Here is a 19,707-nt window from a genome sequence, read left to right on the forward strand (position 1 = left end):
ATACTGTATATAAAGTGCCTACCAGTTCATATATAACAAATATAAATTCTAACTCCCTTAATTGTGTTCTAGATTCAAGGAGCCAGGGGAGATGGGATGGTGTATTAATAGATTTATGGACCCAAAGAATCTTAAGAATCTCATGAGGTTGGACCCTGTTAGACAGTTCATTCTAATGACTGGAACAGCTTAGTACTAACCAAGGACATACCGGAGCAGGTGCTATTTTTCCTAGGTGTGGTAATGATGTCACCTGTACAAAGTGACTGTGGTTTTTCTCTGGCCACAGAGAAAACTTGAATGTGAGGTCTATTCTGTTTGAAGACACACTTTTAAAATAATATGAACAATAAACCTCATCCCTAGTACAATTTCTGTCCCGTCTGTATTTTCTTCCCAACTCTAGGCCTTCCAAAGATTGATAACCTTAGGGGAATGGAGGCAAGTCAACATTTTTTGAGATGTTTCCTATTCTGTATCCTTTTTTTATTTCAAACTTTGCTTCTTATTAGTGGAAACTTACTGCTCTGAAATTGCTGAGCATTTCTTGGAGACTAAGGGGAAAAAATGGTAGACCTCTGAAGCACCAAAGCAAACCTGATTAAGAAGTATATTCCAAACAGAAGATCAATTTGACATTTTCTCTTTCATGCACCATGAATTGGTGAGTTGATATCAATGAAAGTACAGAAGCTACATTTTGTAAACTAGTGAATCCCAGGAAATTTAACTGTGTCCACCCTAGGTCAGCCTTCTTGGTGGAACAAAGCAGCCTTGTTAGGATGTCAGGATGACTCAGGCAGAGGACACTGTCACCACCACCTGTGGAAGGGAGGTCTAATGAGCACCTCTCATCCTCAGAAATGATGCTGTCCTGCGAGCAGCTCTTTCTGACAAACCACACTGTAAGCTAAATGAATTGTTAATCGACTACAGCAAAACAGTAAAGGAAAAAATAATAATAATAATGCCTTCTGGAAAATGTTAATGGTTTTGTTTAAAAACCTCCCCATTCAAAAAATGTGAAAACTAAGATAACTGCTGTATTGCTAGTGCCCATGGCAAATTTTTTCATAATACTGAAGAAATTCCACAATTCTCTAGATCTGGTTGACAACCTAATAAATGGTGGTTATTACTGTACCCTCCAAATTACCAATAATGGATGACATTTCATGAGGCTTGCCATGGGTCCCACCTCTCTAGTATTTCACAAGCATTACTGATTTCATTCTCATATCACATCTGAGTAGGAGAGATTATCCTTTCTGTTTACAAAGCTCAGAGAGGTTTGGGAGTTTGCTCGAAGTCAGAGAATTCACTCATTTTGTTCCCAAGCCTGTTCTTTTAATTTCTGCCTGATACAGTATCCCATATACAGATAAAATTCATAATAAAAAAATTAAGATCTAAATATAGTCCCCTTTTATATTTTTCCCCACTTATTTGCATTCTCTCCCATGCAGGGACCAGTTCTAGTTTCCTAGCTAATTAGAGCCTGATCAGCTCACAGAGCAGACTGATCATTAAAAGGTCTTAAAAATGATTGCTCATAGAACACACTAACATGTTTTAATAATTACTGTTTAAATTTTTTTAAAATGTTTCATAAGAAAGCATAAAATACAACACAACTTAATTTTAATAAATACATAAACCCCAAGAACACAAACATGAGGCTAAGGATTTTATAAGTTCAATATATACACTTGGATTAAAGTTTCCCCAGGAAGTCTCTAAGTCTAGAATTAACACTATATTCTAATATTGCAGACTTTAACATATTCCTTTCACAAGCACAGTGTGAAATATGAGGGCCTGTTTGCCTGTTTGGCATTTAAATTCCAAATTGCTTACAGTCCTGTAGGAATTCCTAGGTATCTCTACCCACATGTTACTTTAAACTTAATTCCATGGGATTCTGTTCCTGCTAGTCTCTGTGAAGCTTGTGCCAAAGAACATGTTCTCTATAAACACCAGTAAAAATGTATTCTTCTTACTTTATGCAAACAAATATGCCATCCATACTTTTGGCTCACTCCATTCTTATGTGAACTCTCTCGCTCACTCTTGTATTGGGCACAATGTAAAATATGTATTTAATCATAAAATCACTTAATAAGTAGACAGGACTTTTATTATCTGTTTACAGGATTAAAAATAAAATCAGGATCATTAAGATTCTTAACACCCCAAGAGAATTTCAAATCTTTGAATTTTGCTGTCAGTCAGACTCTTAAGAATTATATTCCAAGTTGTGTAAGTACAAATCGTCCAGAATGCCTTAAACTATTACTGATTTTTGCAGAAGATATGACTCAAGTGCAATAAACAAAGCAAGATTCACTTCTTGGCAAGAAAATACAGCAAGATTTTCTTCTGATTTAGGGAGATAAAAAAATAATGCCCAGTTTTTAATCAGTAAGCTGTTTATTGATGTGGGTGTAGGAAAGATTCTTCTACCTGTTTATTCTGGAAACATATGAGATTTAGAAAAAAGCCTTTCAATGAAATGACTATCTCATCCATTGTGCTGCTAGCTAACACAAGATTCTTGTAGAGGCAGTAAAATCCTGAACGCCTACACGAAGCTCTCTAAGTATTAAGAAATAAAATGTAATTTCTGGGACCTCCCTGGTGGTCCAGGGGTTAAGAATCTACCTTCCAAGGCGAGAGATGTGGGTTCGACCCCTTGTCTGGGACCTAAGATCTCACATGCCGTGGGGCAACTAAGCCCGCGAGCTCTGGAGCCTGGGCACCACGACTAAAGAGAAGCCCACCTGCAGCAACGAAGAGCCCACGTGCTGCAACGAAGAGTTGACACAGCCAAATAAATACATAAATAAATATTTTTAAAAAATACAAAACAATATAATGTAATTTTTATGAAGCAATACTCCTTACCCTTCAATCACAGGATAAATAGAAGCAAAGGGAAAAATAGGGAAAGCTCTTCAGTGCAAGCTCCTAAACTTAATACTAACCCTAGAGTTAATATTGAGTCTGCAGGTGTAAGGCGATATGGTACCTTGCATGTCTAAGGGAGTCTACAGATCAGCTCTGGTTCCAGACCCCTCCTTTATCACATTTCTTTTGACCTCACCCAACCCAATTAACTCTTTTATATAAGAAAATGATAAAAAGTGGTGTGTCTTATCTCTATGATGAGATCCATACACACTCTAATATTAATAAAGCTTTTCTAAACCTGTCCTTTCCTTAGGATTCACTAATCATGCTTTTCATCCCTCAGTTGACTGCCTTAGATCTTTTCAGATCCACACTAGCTGTGGAACCTGTGTAATCCTTCAGGTGGCCCTTAATCCTGAGTCACAGTTAACTCCACTAAAGAGTGCATGGTGGGGTTTGGTTTACAGTTTCTTAACCAACACAAGAGAAATGATTAGGGAAACAGAGTGCACTTCTCCCTTCCTTTGTGTTCAGCAAATCTCAATGATCAATAGCTTCTTTACTAACCTTTTTCAGTGTTTGAGCTTATTATGAAATTCAAGACTACAGTCCATCTATTTCCTATGTTTGAAAAGCACAGCTTAGCAATAACACCAAATAAAAGTGGAAATAAAATGTTGAACAAGGTACCCCATGTAAAAACTAACCAAAAGAAAGCTGGAATATCTATCTAACATGAAGTTAGGAAGGATTCCTAGAAATAAAGGAAAACATTTCATAAGAATAAAGGGTCAATTTTATCTAAAAGATATTTTAAAAAATCCAAACTTACATAATCCTAATAACACAGCTCAATAATGTATGAAGCAAAATCTGACAGAACTCAGTAGAAATAGACAATGCCATACCCATAGTGGGAGATTGAAACCCACCCATCTCAAAGACTGATAGAAAAAGCAGATAAAAATCAACAGAGATATAAAAGATTTTTAAAATGTCATTAATATATTTGACCTAATTAGGAACTATACAACACAGCAGTCAGTGATTACGTAAGACATTCTTTTCAATTGCATATATCCTATACTATAAAGCAAGTATCAACAAACTTCAAGGGACAGAAATTGTACAGAATATATTCTGACCTAAGCGGATTTAACAAGAAATCAATAACAAAAAGGTAACTAGTATATCACTAAATATTTGGAAGTTCAATAATACATTTCAGGGTATCATCTAATTCAAAATTACAATAAAATTACAAAGAATTTTGGCATAAAAGAAAATGAATATCTACAAATATTAAAATTTGAAGGCTGCAACTAAGGTGCTTAGAGGTAAATTTATAACTTTAAACATTTTTTTAAAGGCCACAGAGAATACATGGGAAATCTCTGAATCTTCCTCTTAATTTCACTGTAAACTAAAAACTGCTGTAACAAAAAAAAAAGTCTTATTTAAAAAAACAAAAAGAAAGTATAAAACTCAAGGGTCTTAAAATCCATCTTAAAATAAAAGAACAGCATATTACACAAAATTATGTAAAAGAATGGAAAGTAAAAAGCAGACACTAATGAAATACAAAACTACCTTCTAAGGAGAAAAATTAATAAACCCAAAGCTTGGTTCTTTGAAAGCACCAAGGAAGTATTTAAAAAAAAAGGGGGGGGGGGTGATTACCATTAACGTGAATTAAAAGAGAATAACACAAGAGATATCACAGGCACTAAAAACGGGACATAATGAGCATTGTGCTCATAAACTTAAAAATACAATGCAAACAACAAATTTCTTGAAAAGCCACATACAAAGACTGACATAATATGAAACAGAAAATCTGAATACGTCCATATCAATTTAAGAATCTGACTCCATAATATGAAAATTTCCCACCAAAAAAAGACTTTAGGTCTATAGGGCTTCACAAGTAGATTGTGAAAAAAGTTTTACCAAATTCTTCCAGGGAATTTGACTCCAGCATTATCATGATATAAAAACCACGCAAACACATTAAAAGAAAAAAAATTACAATCCAAACTGTCTTAGGAACACTAAACAACATACCAATAAACTTAATCTAACAACATAAAAAAAGTAGTATTTCACAATCAAACTTGGTTAGGCGAGTCAGAAATCCACAGGGCCAGCTGTCACAAACGATAGGCTGGAACTCTTGGGCAGGAGCCAATGCTGTTATCCACAGGCAGAACTTCTTTCTATTCAGGGAAGCCTTAACTCTTAAGTCCTTTCAACAGACTGAATCAGGCCCACCAAGACTATCTAAGATAGCATTCCTTACTTAAAGTCAACTGATTATGCACTTTAATCGTATTTATAAAATATCTGCACAGTAACACCTAGACTACTTTTTGACTGAATAACTGGAATACAGCCTGGTCAAATTGACACATAAAACTGACCATGGGGCACAGAAACGAAGACCCAACACAGCCATAAATAAATAAATAAATTAAAAAAAAAAAAAAAACTGACCATGGGAATGAGTGCCCTGGTGGCCTAATGGTTAGGATTCCGGGCTTTCACTGCCCTGGCCTGGGCTCAATCCCTGGTCGGGGAACTGAGATCCCACAAGCTGCAAGGTGCAGCTAAAAAAAAAAAGACCATAACAAAAATATCCATTTCCCATGTCTTTTTATGAGGACTGCATAACTCTGATACCAAAACCTGGCAAAACATTTAAAGAAAAGCAAATTATGAACCAAAATGCCTCATGAACAACAGATACAAATATTCTTGACAAAACATTAACAAATTGCATACAATGATACGTAAAAAAAATATATATGGTACACATTAGGACCAAGTGGAGTTTATTCTAGGAATATAAGGTTAATTTAACCTGCAAATATCAATCGGTATAATATACCACATTAAAAGATTAATGGTGAATAATATAATTATCTGAAGAAATGTAGAAAAACATTGGTCAAATTTTAACACCTATTCTTGATTTTAAAAACAGTAAAATTCTCAGGAATTTAGGAATTAAAGGAAACATTCAATCTACCTAAAAAATTGCAGTTAACATCATTCTTGATGGAAAAATATTAAAAGATTTTATCTTAAGAGTACAAGAATGTATTATCACCTTTTTTCAACATTGTACTCAAACCTCTAGCCACAGCAAGGAAATAAAACTAACAAATATTGGAAATGAAGAAGTAAAATTGTTAATATTCACAGCTAACATGATTGTGGATATAGAAAATTCTACAAGATTAAAAAAGAAAAACCACGTCCAGGAAATGCAAAGTGGATTCACAAATAAATCAACTGTATTTCTATAGATCAGCAACAAGCAATTGGAAAGTGATATTAAAAACAATCCCATAAATACAATCAAAAGACACCAAATATTCAGGAATGAATTTAACCAAAAGATTATAAGATTTCTGTAACAACTACAAAACACTTCTAAAATTCAACATGACCTAAATAAGTAGAGATGTACCACAGACATAATTGACAGAGTCAATAGTGTTAAACTCAGACACTCCTCAAATGGATCTATAGCTAAAAGAAAATATTAATCAAAATTCCAGCAGGCTTTCATTGAAAACAAATTAAAAGGCTTCTAAAATTTATACAGAAAAGATCTAGAATGATCAAAACAATCTTAAGGAAGAAGTACAAAGTTAGAGGACTTAAACCAGAGGATTTCAAGTCTTACTAAAACGAACAGTAACTAAGACTGCAGTACTGGTACAAGGATAAACAGATCAATCGAACAAAATAAAGTATACAAACTCAGACTTGCTCACATACAGTCAGATGATTTTTAATCAAGGTGCCAATTCAATCCATTAAAGTCTTTTAAACAAATGTGGCTAGAATAACTGGAAAAAATAGTCAGTAAGCATGCATGAAAAAGAGCTCAATATCATTAATCATCAGGAAAATGCAAATTGACACCACAATGAGAGTAGTCATGCACAGAAAGACTTGAATCACAAAGACTGATAATACTAAGTGCTGCAAAAATTGCTAAGGTGTGGAACAACCAGAACTCCCATATATTGCTGGTGGGTGTGTAAAATGGTGCAACTATCTTGAAAAACTTTATGGTAATTTTTTTTAAAGTTAACAAATGCCTACCTTATGACCCAACAATTCCACTTGTACATGGAGCTTGTATCATTCCTCTAAAATAGAGCTGAGAAGAATGATAACTTGTGTCCGTATAAACACTTCTCCAAGAAGGTTCACTGCTAAAAGCTATGAACAACACAAATATCCATCAACTGGAGAAAGGATAAATAAATTGTGGTATCTTCATATAATGGAATGACTCAGAAAGGAAAAAGAAAGAAAACAACCACTGAAACAAGGAGCAATATGGATGGATCTTGAAAATCTTGAAAACACGTTAAGCAAAACAAGGCATCACAGCAAAACCTGTACTATGTTGATTCCATTTATATATGGAGCCCAAGAACAGGAAAACGGATTTATGTCGACAGAAATCTCGGATAACTGCGGGGGTGGGGAAACTGACTGCAGAGGGGCAAGAGAGACTTTCTGAGGTCACGGGAATGCTCTACATTTTGTTTTTTGTGGTAATCAAAGGGATGTAAACAATTATCAAAACTCATTAACCAAAAAAATGAAAACTTGCTTGTTTCATCGTACGTAAACTATACCTCAAAAAATCAATAAATACGTTTTAAAAAACAGATTAAAAGACGGTCCAGTGGTTAGGACTCGGTGCTTTCACTGCTTGGGTATGGGTTCGATCCCTGGTGCGGGAACTAAGATGCTGCAAGCCCCACAGAGCAGCCAAATCACACAAAACAAAACAAAACCAAAAGACAAACAACAACAAGAAGAAAAAGAAAAACACAGCAACGACAGCCATGATGACACCAGAATCCAATTCCCGTACCTTCGGTTATGCTCAGGCAGGTGTTGGCAATGTGTAAAATACACAATCATAATTTCATGTGTTGATTACCTTGGGTGCACTGGGAAAGGCAGGCTGGGGGACACATGTGGGAGATAACGGTAACCAGCGGGGTGCCTGAGCCCCATGTGACATATCTCCTACAGGACGCTGCCCTTAGCTTCAATGCTAGAGCTGCCCTATCTGCTTCCTAACTGGATGCAGATAACAATCAGGGAAAACTAAATCAAAAGACCCAGAGAAAGAGTTGCAAGAAACAAAACTCACAAGCAGAGAGCAACCACAAGACAAATAGATTATAATTAATCACGCTCCACATCAGATTGAAGACATATATCCATGCATAAAATAGCAAGGACGAGGTTTTCATGAAAATGAAGGAAGTTCTCCAGCTCACCCGTTCTTCTTAATTTTATCAAGAAAATACATTGGTAGATAGAATTGAAGAAATATACTCAAGAAGAGCATATAGAGACTCTAAAGGTGCTCAACATGAGCAAATGTTTTGCCATTTTCCTCTCCCTAGGAACAACAGTCCATTTGATCATTCCTAAAGATACAAGATGGCAGGGAGAGAAAGCACTGTGAAGGGCCACTATAGTTTTGTAATGGACATCGTCCAATTATGCTACAATGTAAAGTTCTATGCTCTGAATACCACCGCAAGGCTTGATAAAAATGGGGTCCTTATTTTTTTTTTCTTTAGGTCTTAATTAGCTTCTGGTTAAACTATAAACGTTATCATTGGACCACACATGCTGGGACAGACAAAATGGAACACTTGGTTGCCAGCCTAGGAAGGTCCCCGCTGATTAACTGTCACCAGGCTGATGCTGGCACTGCTGATTTCTAAGCGTGCTAACTATCAAGCTGGAAAAACCCACCCGCCGTCTGATCTTTCATTAAAAAGAAAGGTAAACGGAGCATATGAGTGGGCTTGTGTGAAGCATATCACCTTAATCTCTGAAACCCGAGGGTCAAGTGTTTGTAAATATTTCCAGTAACCAATATCATCAATTCTCCTTTCTATTAAAAAGGAAACCCACTTTCACTTGGCAGTGTGCATGAATCTTTATCTCTGGGACTAGCGTTTTCAGGGAGTATCCCATCCCTGCAAATTCCAAACTAAAACGCTTCTGTTGATTTTAAAAGCGGGAAAATGCTGTGATTCAGTTAAAATGGATGAGTTTACTTTTAAAGAGTCCGAAAAACAGAGATCTTTCAAACAGGGCAAGGCAGCCTAACTATCTCTTTTGTCCAATGGGGATTTGAGGGAGGGGGTGGGGAAAGGGTCAACACACCACAGAAATCTCAAAATGACAAAGTCATTGTTCAGTGAAAGAGGCTGGAATGCTTTCTACACACTTTCCCTGACATCTCTACACAATGAAATGCAAGGGTCAGTGGTACTGAGACAAGCAAAGGCAGTTCCACTCTTTGCTTCTATAAAAGCAAGTGACCCAACCCTATTATGCCCTGGTCTCAGGCTTGCTTTGTTCTCAATATCCAGATGCAGCAGCTTGTTCTTTTGCGCTCCCCCCTCTGGAAAGAAATGACTGAGAACACCTCCTTCACATTTTCTTTTTCTTGGGCATTTTCACTTCATAAAGCTTCAGTCAATGTGTTTTGTGTGTGGTGAGGAGGGAATGACACGTTCCATGGTGGTCCCCACCACTGCCAGCATTGGTGGCTCAAGTAGCCTCAGGATTAGCCCTTTGTGTCCATGAAAGGATATGAAAAGTCAGTTATTTAAGCTCAGCCAAGCTGCTGTGTTTTGTTTTTGGGTGGATTAGGGGTGTGTGAGGAGCAAAGGTTTTGCAATTCAGTTTTCCTCAATAAATTACAGCATTTTGCTGTGTGCAAGTTTGCATGCTCACAGCAGTTCCCAAATTTTATTAATTAATATGCCTAAATCCAACCTTCCGAATCTTACTGGTCATGGTCGCTCACTCATTTTTCTATTGGAAGACGTCTTGAAAGTGGACATTTTAATGGAAAGAATTCTGGAATAATTCTGACTCCTTACTCAATGTTATCAGGGATCTTGAAGTTTCCGAAATTGTATGGAGATATTTAGTACTCAATGGTCTATTTAGAAAACAACTTTTTCTCCCCCTGTAAGTCTACATTTGAAAGTGTCCATTAAATTCTTCAGGATTACAAACCGAGAATCTTTGTGGCACACACTCATGTGGTGATATAGATGGACCTGGAAACTGTCTGTAACAATTACTTTATTGTAACATAATGCTGTTATTGGACTATTTTTCCTAATTAAAAATATATGTGTTATTTCAAAAATAACTAGCCATTATTTAGCACTTAACATGTAGTTAGAATTTTATTGACTTCATTATGTCTTCCCAACAAACTTTATGAAGTTGGTAATATTTTCTCTATTTTACAGAGAAGGAAAGTGTAGCTTTGTGGGAGAGAGGGAGAGAGCTAGGATTCAAGCTTGGAAAGGGAGACTACGGGGCTCCCCACTTCAGCACTCCTTAAAGCTACTGACATCACAGACGATTATCCCTTAACATATAATCAGTATATAATACAGTAGCACAATCACACCACTAAAACATCAAGTTTTTCCTAGAGAACAAAGAACACTGGAAAAAAACCATTTTCAGGGCTCTTACATCCTCAGGTAGAATCACATTAAATATACCACATCAATTGGCTTTTTTTAAAGTTGACTTCCTTCTTGCTTTGGAGTGATGAGCAGCTCCAATTTGGCCAATAACTATAATTCAACTGGACAGGCAACATATCTGGTAACTGTAAGAGTCAAACTAATGGTGTACAAACTTGTAATTCCCCTGTTAGGATATGGGGATAATAATGCCATCACCTGAGGGGATGGACTGTCCTGCAGTGTGGAACCCCTATTAAGAATCCAGGGTCTTCATTAGAAACACAAGGCATTGCGACTTGGATGTTCCAAAGATAAACGTGGACGAGCCAGTGCCTCGTCCTGTCTTCCCTGTGTTGGCAAAACCCTGTCCTTCTGGTGGTCTCTTCTTCCTCTCTGTAGCCTTCCATCCAACACTCCAAACCAAATTCCTGTGCTTGAGACACAAGTTACCCTGTGATCTGTCCCACTGGGCCCCTCCATCTTTATCTCCTTCGATGACTGACCCCCAAGCTTCACAATCCAGCTATCTACAGTATGCTGGCCCCCGCCTACATCCTACACTCTCCTGGGCTCCCTGCCACTTCTGCATCCTGCATCTCTACATGAGGTTCAGGAATCAACGGGAAGCCATCCCCAGTCTCTCCAGGCAGCGTTACAGAAGATGCCCCCTTAACTGCTACAATCTGAATAGTTAGTCAACTCTAGAATAATACAAAATCTTAATGTTCTGGTATAATTTAACAGCACAAACAGGTATCATGTCAAGAGTTCCTCTTGTATAAATCACATCTGTAATGCATCATCTACAATTTCTAAAACACTTCTGAAACTCTCAGCACAGAATTCTCCTATATTTCTCCAATTCATCCCTCCCCCCCACTCATCTGTTGTCTCATCGACACCTTTTTTATTTAAGTGACGCCTTTATTAATTCCTTCCAAAGTATCCAACTTGCCAGACAAACAACTCTTCCATTTGGAATCCAGAGATTTACAGTTAAGATGACACAACAAGGGCAAGTAGCATGAACAAGTTTAGGAAGAGTCACAACGGATTTAGAAGAAACATAACGAGGTTGAGGACTGGAGCAGAGAGTGTAGGCACCCCGGAGGCAGACACCGGAAGCATATGTTACAGAGGAAATGGAGAGATGATGTGATGCAGGAGGAGGTGAAAATGAAGAAATGGATTAACCGAAAAAGAGCAGTTGCTGAATCTGCCGTCCCATCTAGAGGCAATCAGCCTCCTGTTACAGGGTCTCTTCTTTTCTGGAAGGGATGGACATTATTTTATTGCAGAATAGAGTGGTCAAGAAAAGCTTCATTAATGTGGAAGAGAGACTTTTTCTGGTCCCTTAAAAACTGAAGCATTGAGAGGGTCCATTTGAGAATGGGCTAAAGATGTGCAAACGCAAACACACACACACACACACACACACACACACACACACACACACACAGAGAGAGAGAGACAAACCAGTAGATCAACAGCCAGTCCATCAGGCATGTAAACTTTCTTTCCAGGAACTGCAGGGAGATTAGATTTAAGGACTAGGAAATTTCAATTTTACTCTCTAGGCCTGGGCTCCTTCATAACAAATCACTGGCAAAGAAAGCGAAACAAATCTATTTAGCTGTGTGTTCCAAGATGGAACTGCACCGTGGGAAAGGGTGTGAGTCCCGCTCCAGTGTCAGGCGTGCTCCACGGCCAGGCTCAGAGGATCCTGGAAGCCGATGACCCCTTCCCTTCAAGGGTCTCACCCTTTTATGATATATTAGTCTGCATCTCAGTGAAAAAGCAAACTTAACACTTGAAATAAGCAATTATTTGGGCATTTGAAGCAAAAATGATAAAGGTATCTGATCTTAGAGGATCGTGGGCAGGTTAATCTATGCAACACAGTACTCATAAGGGAAAGACAGAAGAAACAAAGAAATAACACAAAGCAGGTGTTTTGTATAATTACAAAATATTAAATGAATTATCTGAGATTTCATTTTAGGGAATGAGAAAGAATTAGATGAGAAAAAGTATATGGAATAAACACTTTAGAATGAAAATAAAAATGAAAATGATCAAAGTGTATTTCAAGGTTTATCAAATATACCCAAGGATGAGCAGAATCATCAAAAATGAGTTTGTGGGACTTCCCTGGTAGTCCAGTGGGTAAGACTCTGTGCTCCCAATGCAGGGGGCCTGGGTTCAATCCCTGGTCAGGGAACTAGATCCCGCATGCATGCTGCAACTAAGAGTCCACATGCCCCAGCTAAGAGCCTGCATGACGCAGCGAAGAGCCCGCGAGCCACAACTAAGATCTGGAGCAGTCTAAATAAATAAATAAATAATTTTTTTAAAAAAAATGAGTTTGAACACACTTGGCACTACCTACATCCTTTAAAACAAACCAGAACTGAAAAACCCCCTTCAAGGCCCTTGCCAATACCACTCTCAGCCGGTGACAGACAGAAAAGACTGTTGCCCATTGGGACGAGGCTTCCAGCAGCCCCTCCTGCCCCACCATCCACAGAGGCTGTTTCCTCTCACCTGGGATCAAAGGTCGCTTTCTAGAAGCCACGCCCACCTCCTGGACCAGGCTCCCTTACTACCTCCAGCCCCACACCCAGTTAGCCTTCCAGGATTTCCTCCAGGGCGCTGCCACAGTTAGGATTCCAAAGGCGGCAAGGGGTGAATCTCTGGGTGTCTCCCTCCCCTTGGGGGCCTGGAGGGGAGGATTCCTGCCTGACTCACCCCTGTACTTCAGGGCCTCAACGCTAATCCCTGTTTGTTGAGGGGAAGGAGGGACAGAGGAAAATATTACCCACCACACACCCCCAACCCCAAAACTAAACACCCAACCAGCAACTCCTCCGCAGACCCTACATTCCGGATGGGCCTCTCTCTGGTTTTACTCAAACTCCTTCCAGGAGTAGCCTGCCTTCACTTCAGCTTCCTCCACGCCTCCTCCATTCTCAGCCCTTTGCAATGGGGCCTCCTCACATCTGAAACCTGCTCTTCTGGTCACCAGACGCCCTGATTCCAAATCAACCAACAACTTTCCAGGGACTTACCTTCTCCTTTGCGTTGAACAGGCCTGTCCTTCCTAGGTTCCCCAACCTATTTCCTCCTCTCTTCCTTGCTGTTCATTGTGTGTCTCCTCTGCTTCCCATCTCTCTCTGCTTTCTCTCTGAATATAAAGGTTTCCATAAGGATCTTTGCTCCTGAAATGCTTCACTCTCTCTCTGGGCAATCTTATCCATTTTCACAGATTCAGCTTTTACCTGCTCAGTAAAGAATACACAGGTGCCATACTCATCCCAGGTCTCTCTTTCAAACACCAGACTCCTACTTCCAATTAAGTACAGCATGCTTCCACCTGGAGGTCCAAAAATGTCAAGGAAGATCTGGGTGTGGAAATCAGATTTGTCTCACACTAAAGCCTTATCCAGTCTCCTATCCAGTATACTCCTGTTGTAACTTACCACACAGCACAGTACTTGCTGACTTTCGATCTGTCTCTCCCAGGAGAGTGTGCCTCAAGGAAGACGGGAATTAGATTTCATTCAACTCCACATCCCCAAGCCCTGCATGGTGCCTAGCACACGCGACACACTCAAATGAACGCCTGTCCGATGAACGAAGACAAAGGCTTTACCTTTTTCATCCCCACATCCCTAGCACATAATAGAAGCCCGATAAAAGACTGCTGCAAACAATCCAAAAATGAAGACATGTTGTGGGAAAAAGAAATATTGAACGAATTACAAATCCACACATCACAAATATGCAATGGAAATAATTCGTTTGAGAGAAACTTCAAGATTTTCCATTATATTTCTAGTTGCAAATACATTCACAAAACAATACAACTGCCCAGCAAATATTACAAATGTACTGTATTATTAAAATGATCATTAAGAATTAATTTAATCCTTAATAAAATTAAATTTTAAATTTAAATACTACTGAAACATAAATATTATGTATGTATGGTACCATTATTAATTAAATCAATCACCGTTTTAAGAAAGTGAGAGGCTATATTTATGTTGCTGGTATTTATGCTGTGACATTAGGAAGTCAAGTCATACACCTAAGAATGTGAATTTTAAGTGACCACGTTTTGTTTGTTTATGTTTATTCAAATACATTATGTTTTGAAGGCCAAAGTCCTATTCAAAGAATTCTCCCTCATTGATTTCTCACATACGAGGTTTATATGGCCTTTATACTTTGTATTTCAATCCCTATTTTCATAAAGATATTTAGTTTTCATGAGTGAAGAACCATGTTCGGGATTGACAGATGACTTGGTTTTTAAAATATTGTTAATACTCAAAGCTGTTATGATTTTTGAAAAAGCAAACAAACAAAATCTGTCTGAACAACACTTTCATAAGCCAGATGCGCACTGCCAGCCACTGGCTAACTTATCTGATAAGCCCAAGGCAACCCTGAGACAACCTGCAGACTGTTGTTATTTTGTATAAATTTATTTATTTCCTATGATATGTTAAAAAAAATTTCCCTCATTTCTGGCCTACGCTTCCAAAATGCCTCGCCAGTCAAAAACTGGTCTCTCTTCATTCACTCGTGTTCCATGCCTCTGTCAGCTCAGGTTCCCAAATCCCACACGTTAACCCCACTGTTCCTCTGGAATTCTCACTGGAATGTTGCACAATAGTAAATTACACTCATTTCAAAATGAGCTGTGTCACTGTTTCCCATCAGCATGGGTATGAATCACTAAATGAAACCAAAAACAAAACAAAGAGCAAACAAAACCCCACAAATGTTCACACAAATACAAATCATTTGTTGAAGTCCAAGGGACAAAGTTAAGTAAATACCTTCCATGTGGCCAGCGAACTTGCTCACATTTTAAACAGAATTTTCTCATCTCAGTCACTCTGTTAGTGGAATAATAAAATCTGACTTCCGACTTCCTTCATGGGACTGCACCCCCTCCCCCATTATGAGGGCTCTGTCTCAGCTCCCTTTCTTCAATCCATCAGCATCAGACTTAACTGGAGACACAATTATGTTCTAGGCCAATGGTCCATATTTCTGAACTCTTACTTACAAAACCAACAAAATTATCATTGTCTTACAGATAAAGTAGTGAAACACGCATGCTATGGATTAAAAAGTTACCATGGATAAGTGTAATGACATTATTTCTGTATCTGTTTGATTTTAATTCTCCTGAAAAGTATTATCACATGCTTATCTTCAGTAAGAAACAAACATTAAACATGTCAGTGTTGGTTTTAATATTCTGAAAAGTGGAAAGATATCTAAGCTTTGAATGTTGATTTGCATTCTATTTGTTACTATAAATCCTGCCAAGTTCTTTCTGGCTCAAGAATAAGAGATGACATGTAGATCAGGAAGGACCGCAAGATCAAACCAAGGTTAACTTCTTGATACGGAAATTCCCAACCCTTTCTAAAGTCAGCTGTTGGGTTTAGAAGGACTCACATTCTGTGAACTTCCCTGAGCAGAGGAAGAGCTGCTAGTCATTAGGATTCTGACCCTAAGAATCAGATGAGAGACATTAAAACCCAGGGTCTCCTGATGTCAGCGGCCCGTTTTGCTAATGACATTAAAATCAAAGGCACACAAGAAATTTTCTATCTCAGTTCTGAAAGGGGATGACAAAACTCTTCAGAGAAGCTGATGGGCCAGACAAGAGACCTAAAAGTCGCTTCCATTTCAGATTGCTATGCACTTGAGAGGGTGTTATTGTTAACAAAGATAATATGCAGGATACCTTTTATCCTGACTTTTTAAATTAGAGGACTGAGTCCAAGTGGATAAAATTCCCTTAAAAAAAAATTAACTCCTTAAAAAAAAAAAATACATCCACCTCTTAAGCAAAGCCATAAGGTGAGTCAAGCTGATTGTCATTTTGACCTTCCTTTGCTTTAATTCGGGAGCCTATTTAGAAATGTAACGAGCAACCCTCTTCATTCGGTTCAGCTCAGCTAGCAGAGCTAATAGGCTTCTAATTAATTTCCAGAAGATTGCTGTTATAACTAACAGGTTTTAAACATTTGGTTGATTGGGGAAAATGAATATAATGTATTTGATTTGGAAAATTAGTTTTCATTCTATGTGCTTACCATAATAGTGTTTATTTTAAGTTTACATGATTCCGTTAAGAGTCCCAGATCACCACTGGGTTCTTTTCGTCTTTACAGTGTCCTATCCAAATTCAAAAAAAGAGGAAAAAAAAATCAATTTACATTTTGATTTTTATTGGCCTTTCTTTGAGGGCAGGTTAACTTCATTTTTGTGGCTTTAATAAAAATGTTTGCTTGCTAATATAGCAACAGGTCCAAATACTTCAAAATGATCCCAGTGATACCTCGTCAAAACCCCACTCATTGAATGCAAATCCTCTGGAGGAAGGCTTCTGCACACAAAGTAAGATGAACCGGTTACTGAATCGTTTATTAAGTTTCACCTGATTCCTCCCGACAACCATTTAAACAATGAATGTTGGGAAATGTCTCTCAAAGAATCAACAACAATGGCAGGGATCAGGGCTTTTATATTTAACTAATACTCTCTTTTAAAGGAGAAAATATTTCTTCCTGAAGGGATTATGGGAGCCTTCTTAAAGACACCTGCAAACAAAACAAGTGACAATAGACCTTTATCATAATTGATAACTGAGTCATCCTTTATACAAAAACTCCTTTCTTGAAGACAATAATATTGAGATTTACTATTGCAATTAGATTCAAGAAATCAGCTAATTGGAACTACTGGTATTTACGTTTCACCAAGATTAAGTCAGACCCTTGTCCCTCGGGTTAAAAAGAAGAACAGTAAGACTCTGCCTCTAAATCACAGCTTACTTCACATTGGTAAACAGTGGAGGCCTCTGCCCATAGTCTACATTCATTGGCACATTTCTTTGTGACTAACAGGAATGGCTAGAATAATCTCAGGCCTATTACTGATATTTCTGACATAGCTGATTTTCCAAATTAAGTATCTGTGGCTCCTTTTATAAAAATGGCTCCAGGAGAGACCCTAAGTTTTGACTTAAAGAGCACTTGAGCATTGAAATAAAAAATGGGGGCATGGGGAGCATCAAGCCATAACCGCAGCATTTCTCCTTCCTGGTCTCAAAATGGGTTCATGTTAACTGGCACTTAGGGAAAGTGAAAAGGCTTCAAACTTAGGAAGTATCAATATTAGCAGCAGTAGCTGGAATTTTAGAAAATATACACCTTTTGATAAATGCTTTTTGATGTCCAAAACACTTGGAAATGAAAAAGAAAGTCCCCTCAGCCTGAATCACTTAAAAGTAGACAGAATTAAACAACAGAGAAAAACAGCCCAAACGCACAACAGTACTCAATGAGATTAGAGCTCAGATGACCTAACACCATTCTTTAGAAACTCCAAGTCCACAGACAAAACAAAGGCTGTGTAGAAGGTATTTCTGTGGGATTGAAGGTTTGTTTTTTTAAAGACATCTTAAGACAGAGCAATCAATGTGTTAAAAGAAAAGCTGTCTACAAAAACAAAAAAGACATCTTCTGAGATGACTTTGATCCCTTACTCAAATTATTGGCTTAAAGGTACTTGCTTTTAAAGGCTTTGTATCTTCCATAACTGCTCTCTATTGTCCTTGTTAAAGTATTATTTTCACATTATTACTAATCTTTTCTTTGTAAGTAACCACACCTGGCTTTATACAAAAAAAAAAAAAAACGGTGCAGTAAATATTTGTCCTTTGTGGTAATCCGATGCATAATTTAGTTAATCTAGGCTACCATGAGAGGTGATTGTTTCTCTGTTGTGAAATGTGCTCACTCACAGTAAAGGGAATCCACGCCAGATACCTGAACGGCAGCAGGAGAACCACTTACCAAGCATGTTGCTGCTTCGAACCAACCTTGACTGTGTAGCCACTCCTACAGCAGGTGTCACTCATGTTAACTCAGCCTCCCGATCACAACCACACCTTTCACTTAATTAAGATAACACAGTCAGGCTGAAAGGCCCATCTCAGTCCCTGTGAAAAGGCCTTGAAAAACAGGCACTTTGCTTTGCGCTGTGAGAACTCTGAAATGACCGTTACGTTACCTGGATGAAATCAAGAAATGTCAGGGGCAGCAAGTCATCCATATGCCCAATGTCTTTGGAGAAACGATTCAAAATTCTTCCTGCAAGAACAGGATATGAGAAATTACTCATTTCCCCAGACAGGCCCTTTAAGAGAAACAATTCATGAACAAATCAAAACAATATTTTAAATGCATATGTATTTAATATATTATAGAGTCATATGAAATAAGCCAATGTCAGTGGTAAAGAAAAAAAATAGACGTTACCTAAAGAGATATTAAAATACCAATGGCAGTGAGTGGGCAGTTGAAATTTTTGGCCCTTATTTTTAAAGGTGGGGGGGAGAAGATCTTGTGGAAGTATCAGGAAGGGTTGGTGGATTTTAGAATGTTTCGTCCTTTTACATCCATCCTATTTAAGACTTCAAGTGCTAGAGGCGGTAAACAATTTAAAATTCATAAATTACTCCTAATCATTACACTAACTTTGATTTATCAGAATTAATTTTGCTAAGAGATACTTTAAAAAAAAAGAAAACTAATTACAACCTCTCTGCAATTTTTTAATCCCCAGGATGGTGCAGAGCACCTTACATTTTGGGAAATTTGGGATTCTTCCAATTTCCAAGCTGTGCGATTACTACCAGGGCAATAAGTTGTTGTTTTCAGAGGCACACCAAGTGTGAAGAACACACGACTCATGCTTAAGCATCCAAGAAGACCAGAGGGATGGAAGCAGGAAAACAAATATTACTTGATGACTAAAAGATCATTTCTTATTGCTTTTATTTCCCTTCTCAAAATTCACCAAAACAGTATACTCTGAAGGCTGCAGGATTGGAAGATGAGAACCAATTTGTAATAAATATCTGGTCTGTTTAATGATTAAATTCAAAGGCACTGAAGTAACAACACACGCAGGCACGCACACAGCCTACTTTGGGGTAGCAACTCCTGAGAAATGTGTTTATCTAGGCCCCTGAATTTCTTTCGTAATGAAGGCTCCAGGAAGCCAGGCTGCAGGTGAGATGTGGGACCTCTAGGTGCTCTTCCTGACCTCTGTCAGAGGCGACTTCCTCCCGAGGCCCTTCACACCAAGCCCCAGCTGGACCCTGAATGAGCAGAGGCTGGGCGCTGAGGTTCTGCTGCCGGGCTGG

At 38.2% G+C, this 19,707-nt stretch overlaps 1 protein-coding gene across 8 annotated transcripts in view; it reads right to left on the reverse strand.

Moving 5' to 3' along the window:
- The window catches only part of ABCC4 (ATP binding cassette subfamily C member 4), a 219,616-nt gene that overhangs the window by 51,141 nt on the left and 148,768 nt on the right, over positions 1 to 19,707 (reverse strand). For all 8 annotated transcript variants that reach the window (XM_036831959.1, XM_036831960.1, XM_036831953.1 and 5 more), the window contains one exon: positions 18,570 to 18,649. In XM_036831959.1, the coding sequence (XP_036687854.1) occupies positions 18,570 to 18,649 (80 nt within the window). The remainder of the gene's footprint in view (positions 1 to 18,569; positions 18,650 to 19,707) is intronic.

The sequence above is a fragment of the Balaenoptera musculus genome, chromosome 18 (assembly GCF_009873245.2).
Source record: "Balaenoptera musculus isolate JJ_BM4_2016_0621 chromosome 18, mBalMus1.pri.v3, whole genome shotgun sequence".
NCBI lineage: Eukaryota > Metazoa > Chordata > Mammalia > Artiodactyla > Balaenopteridae > Balaenoptera > Balaenoptera musculus.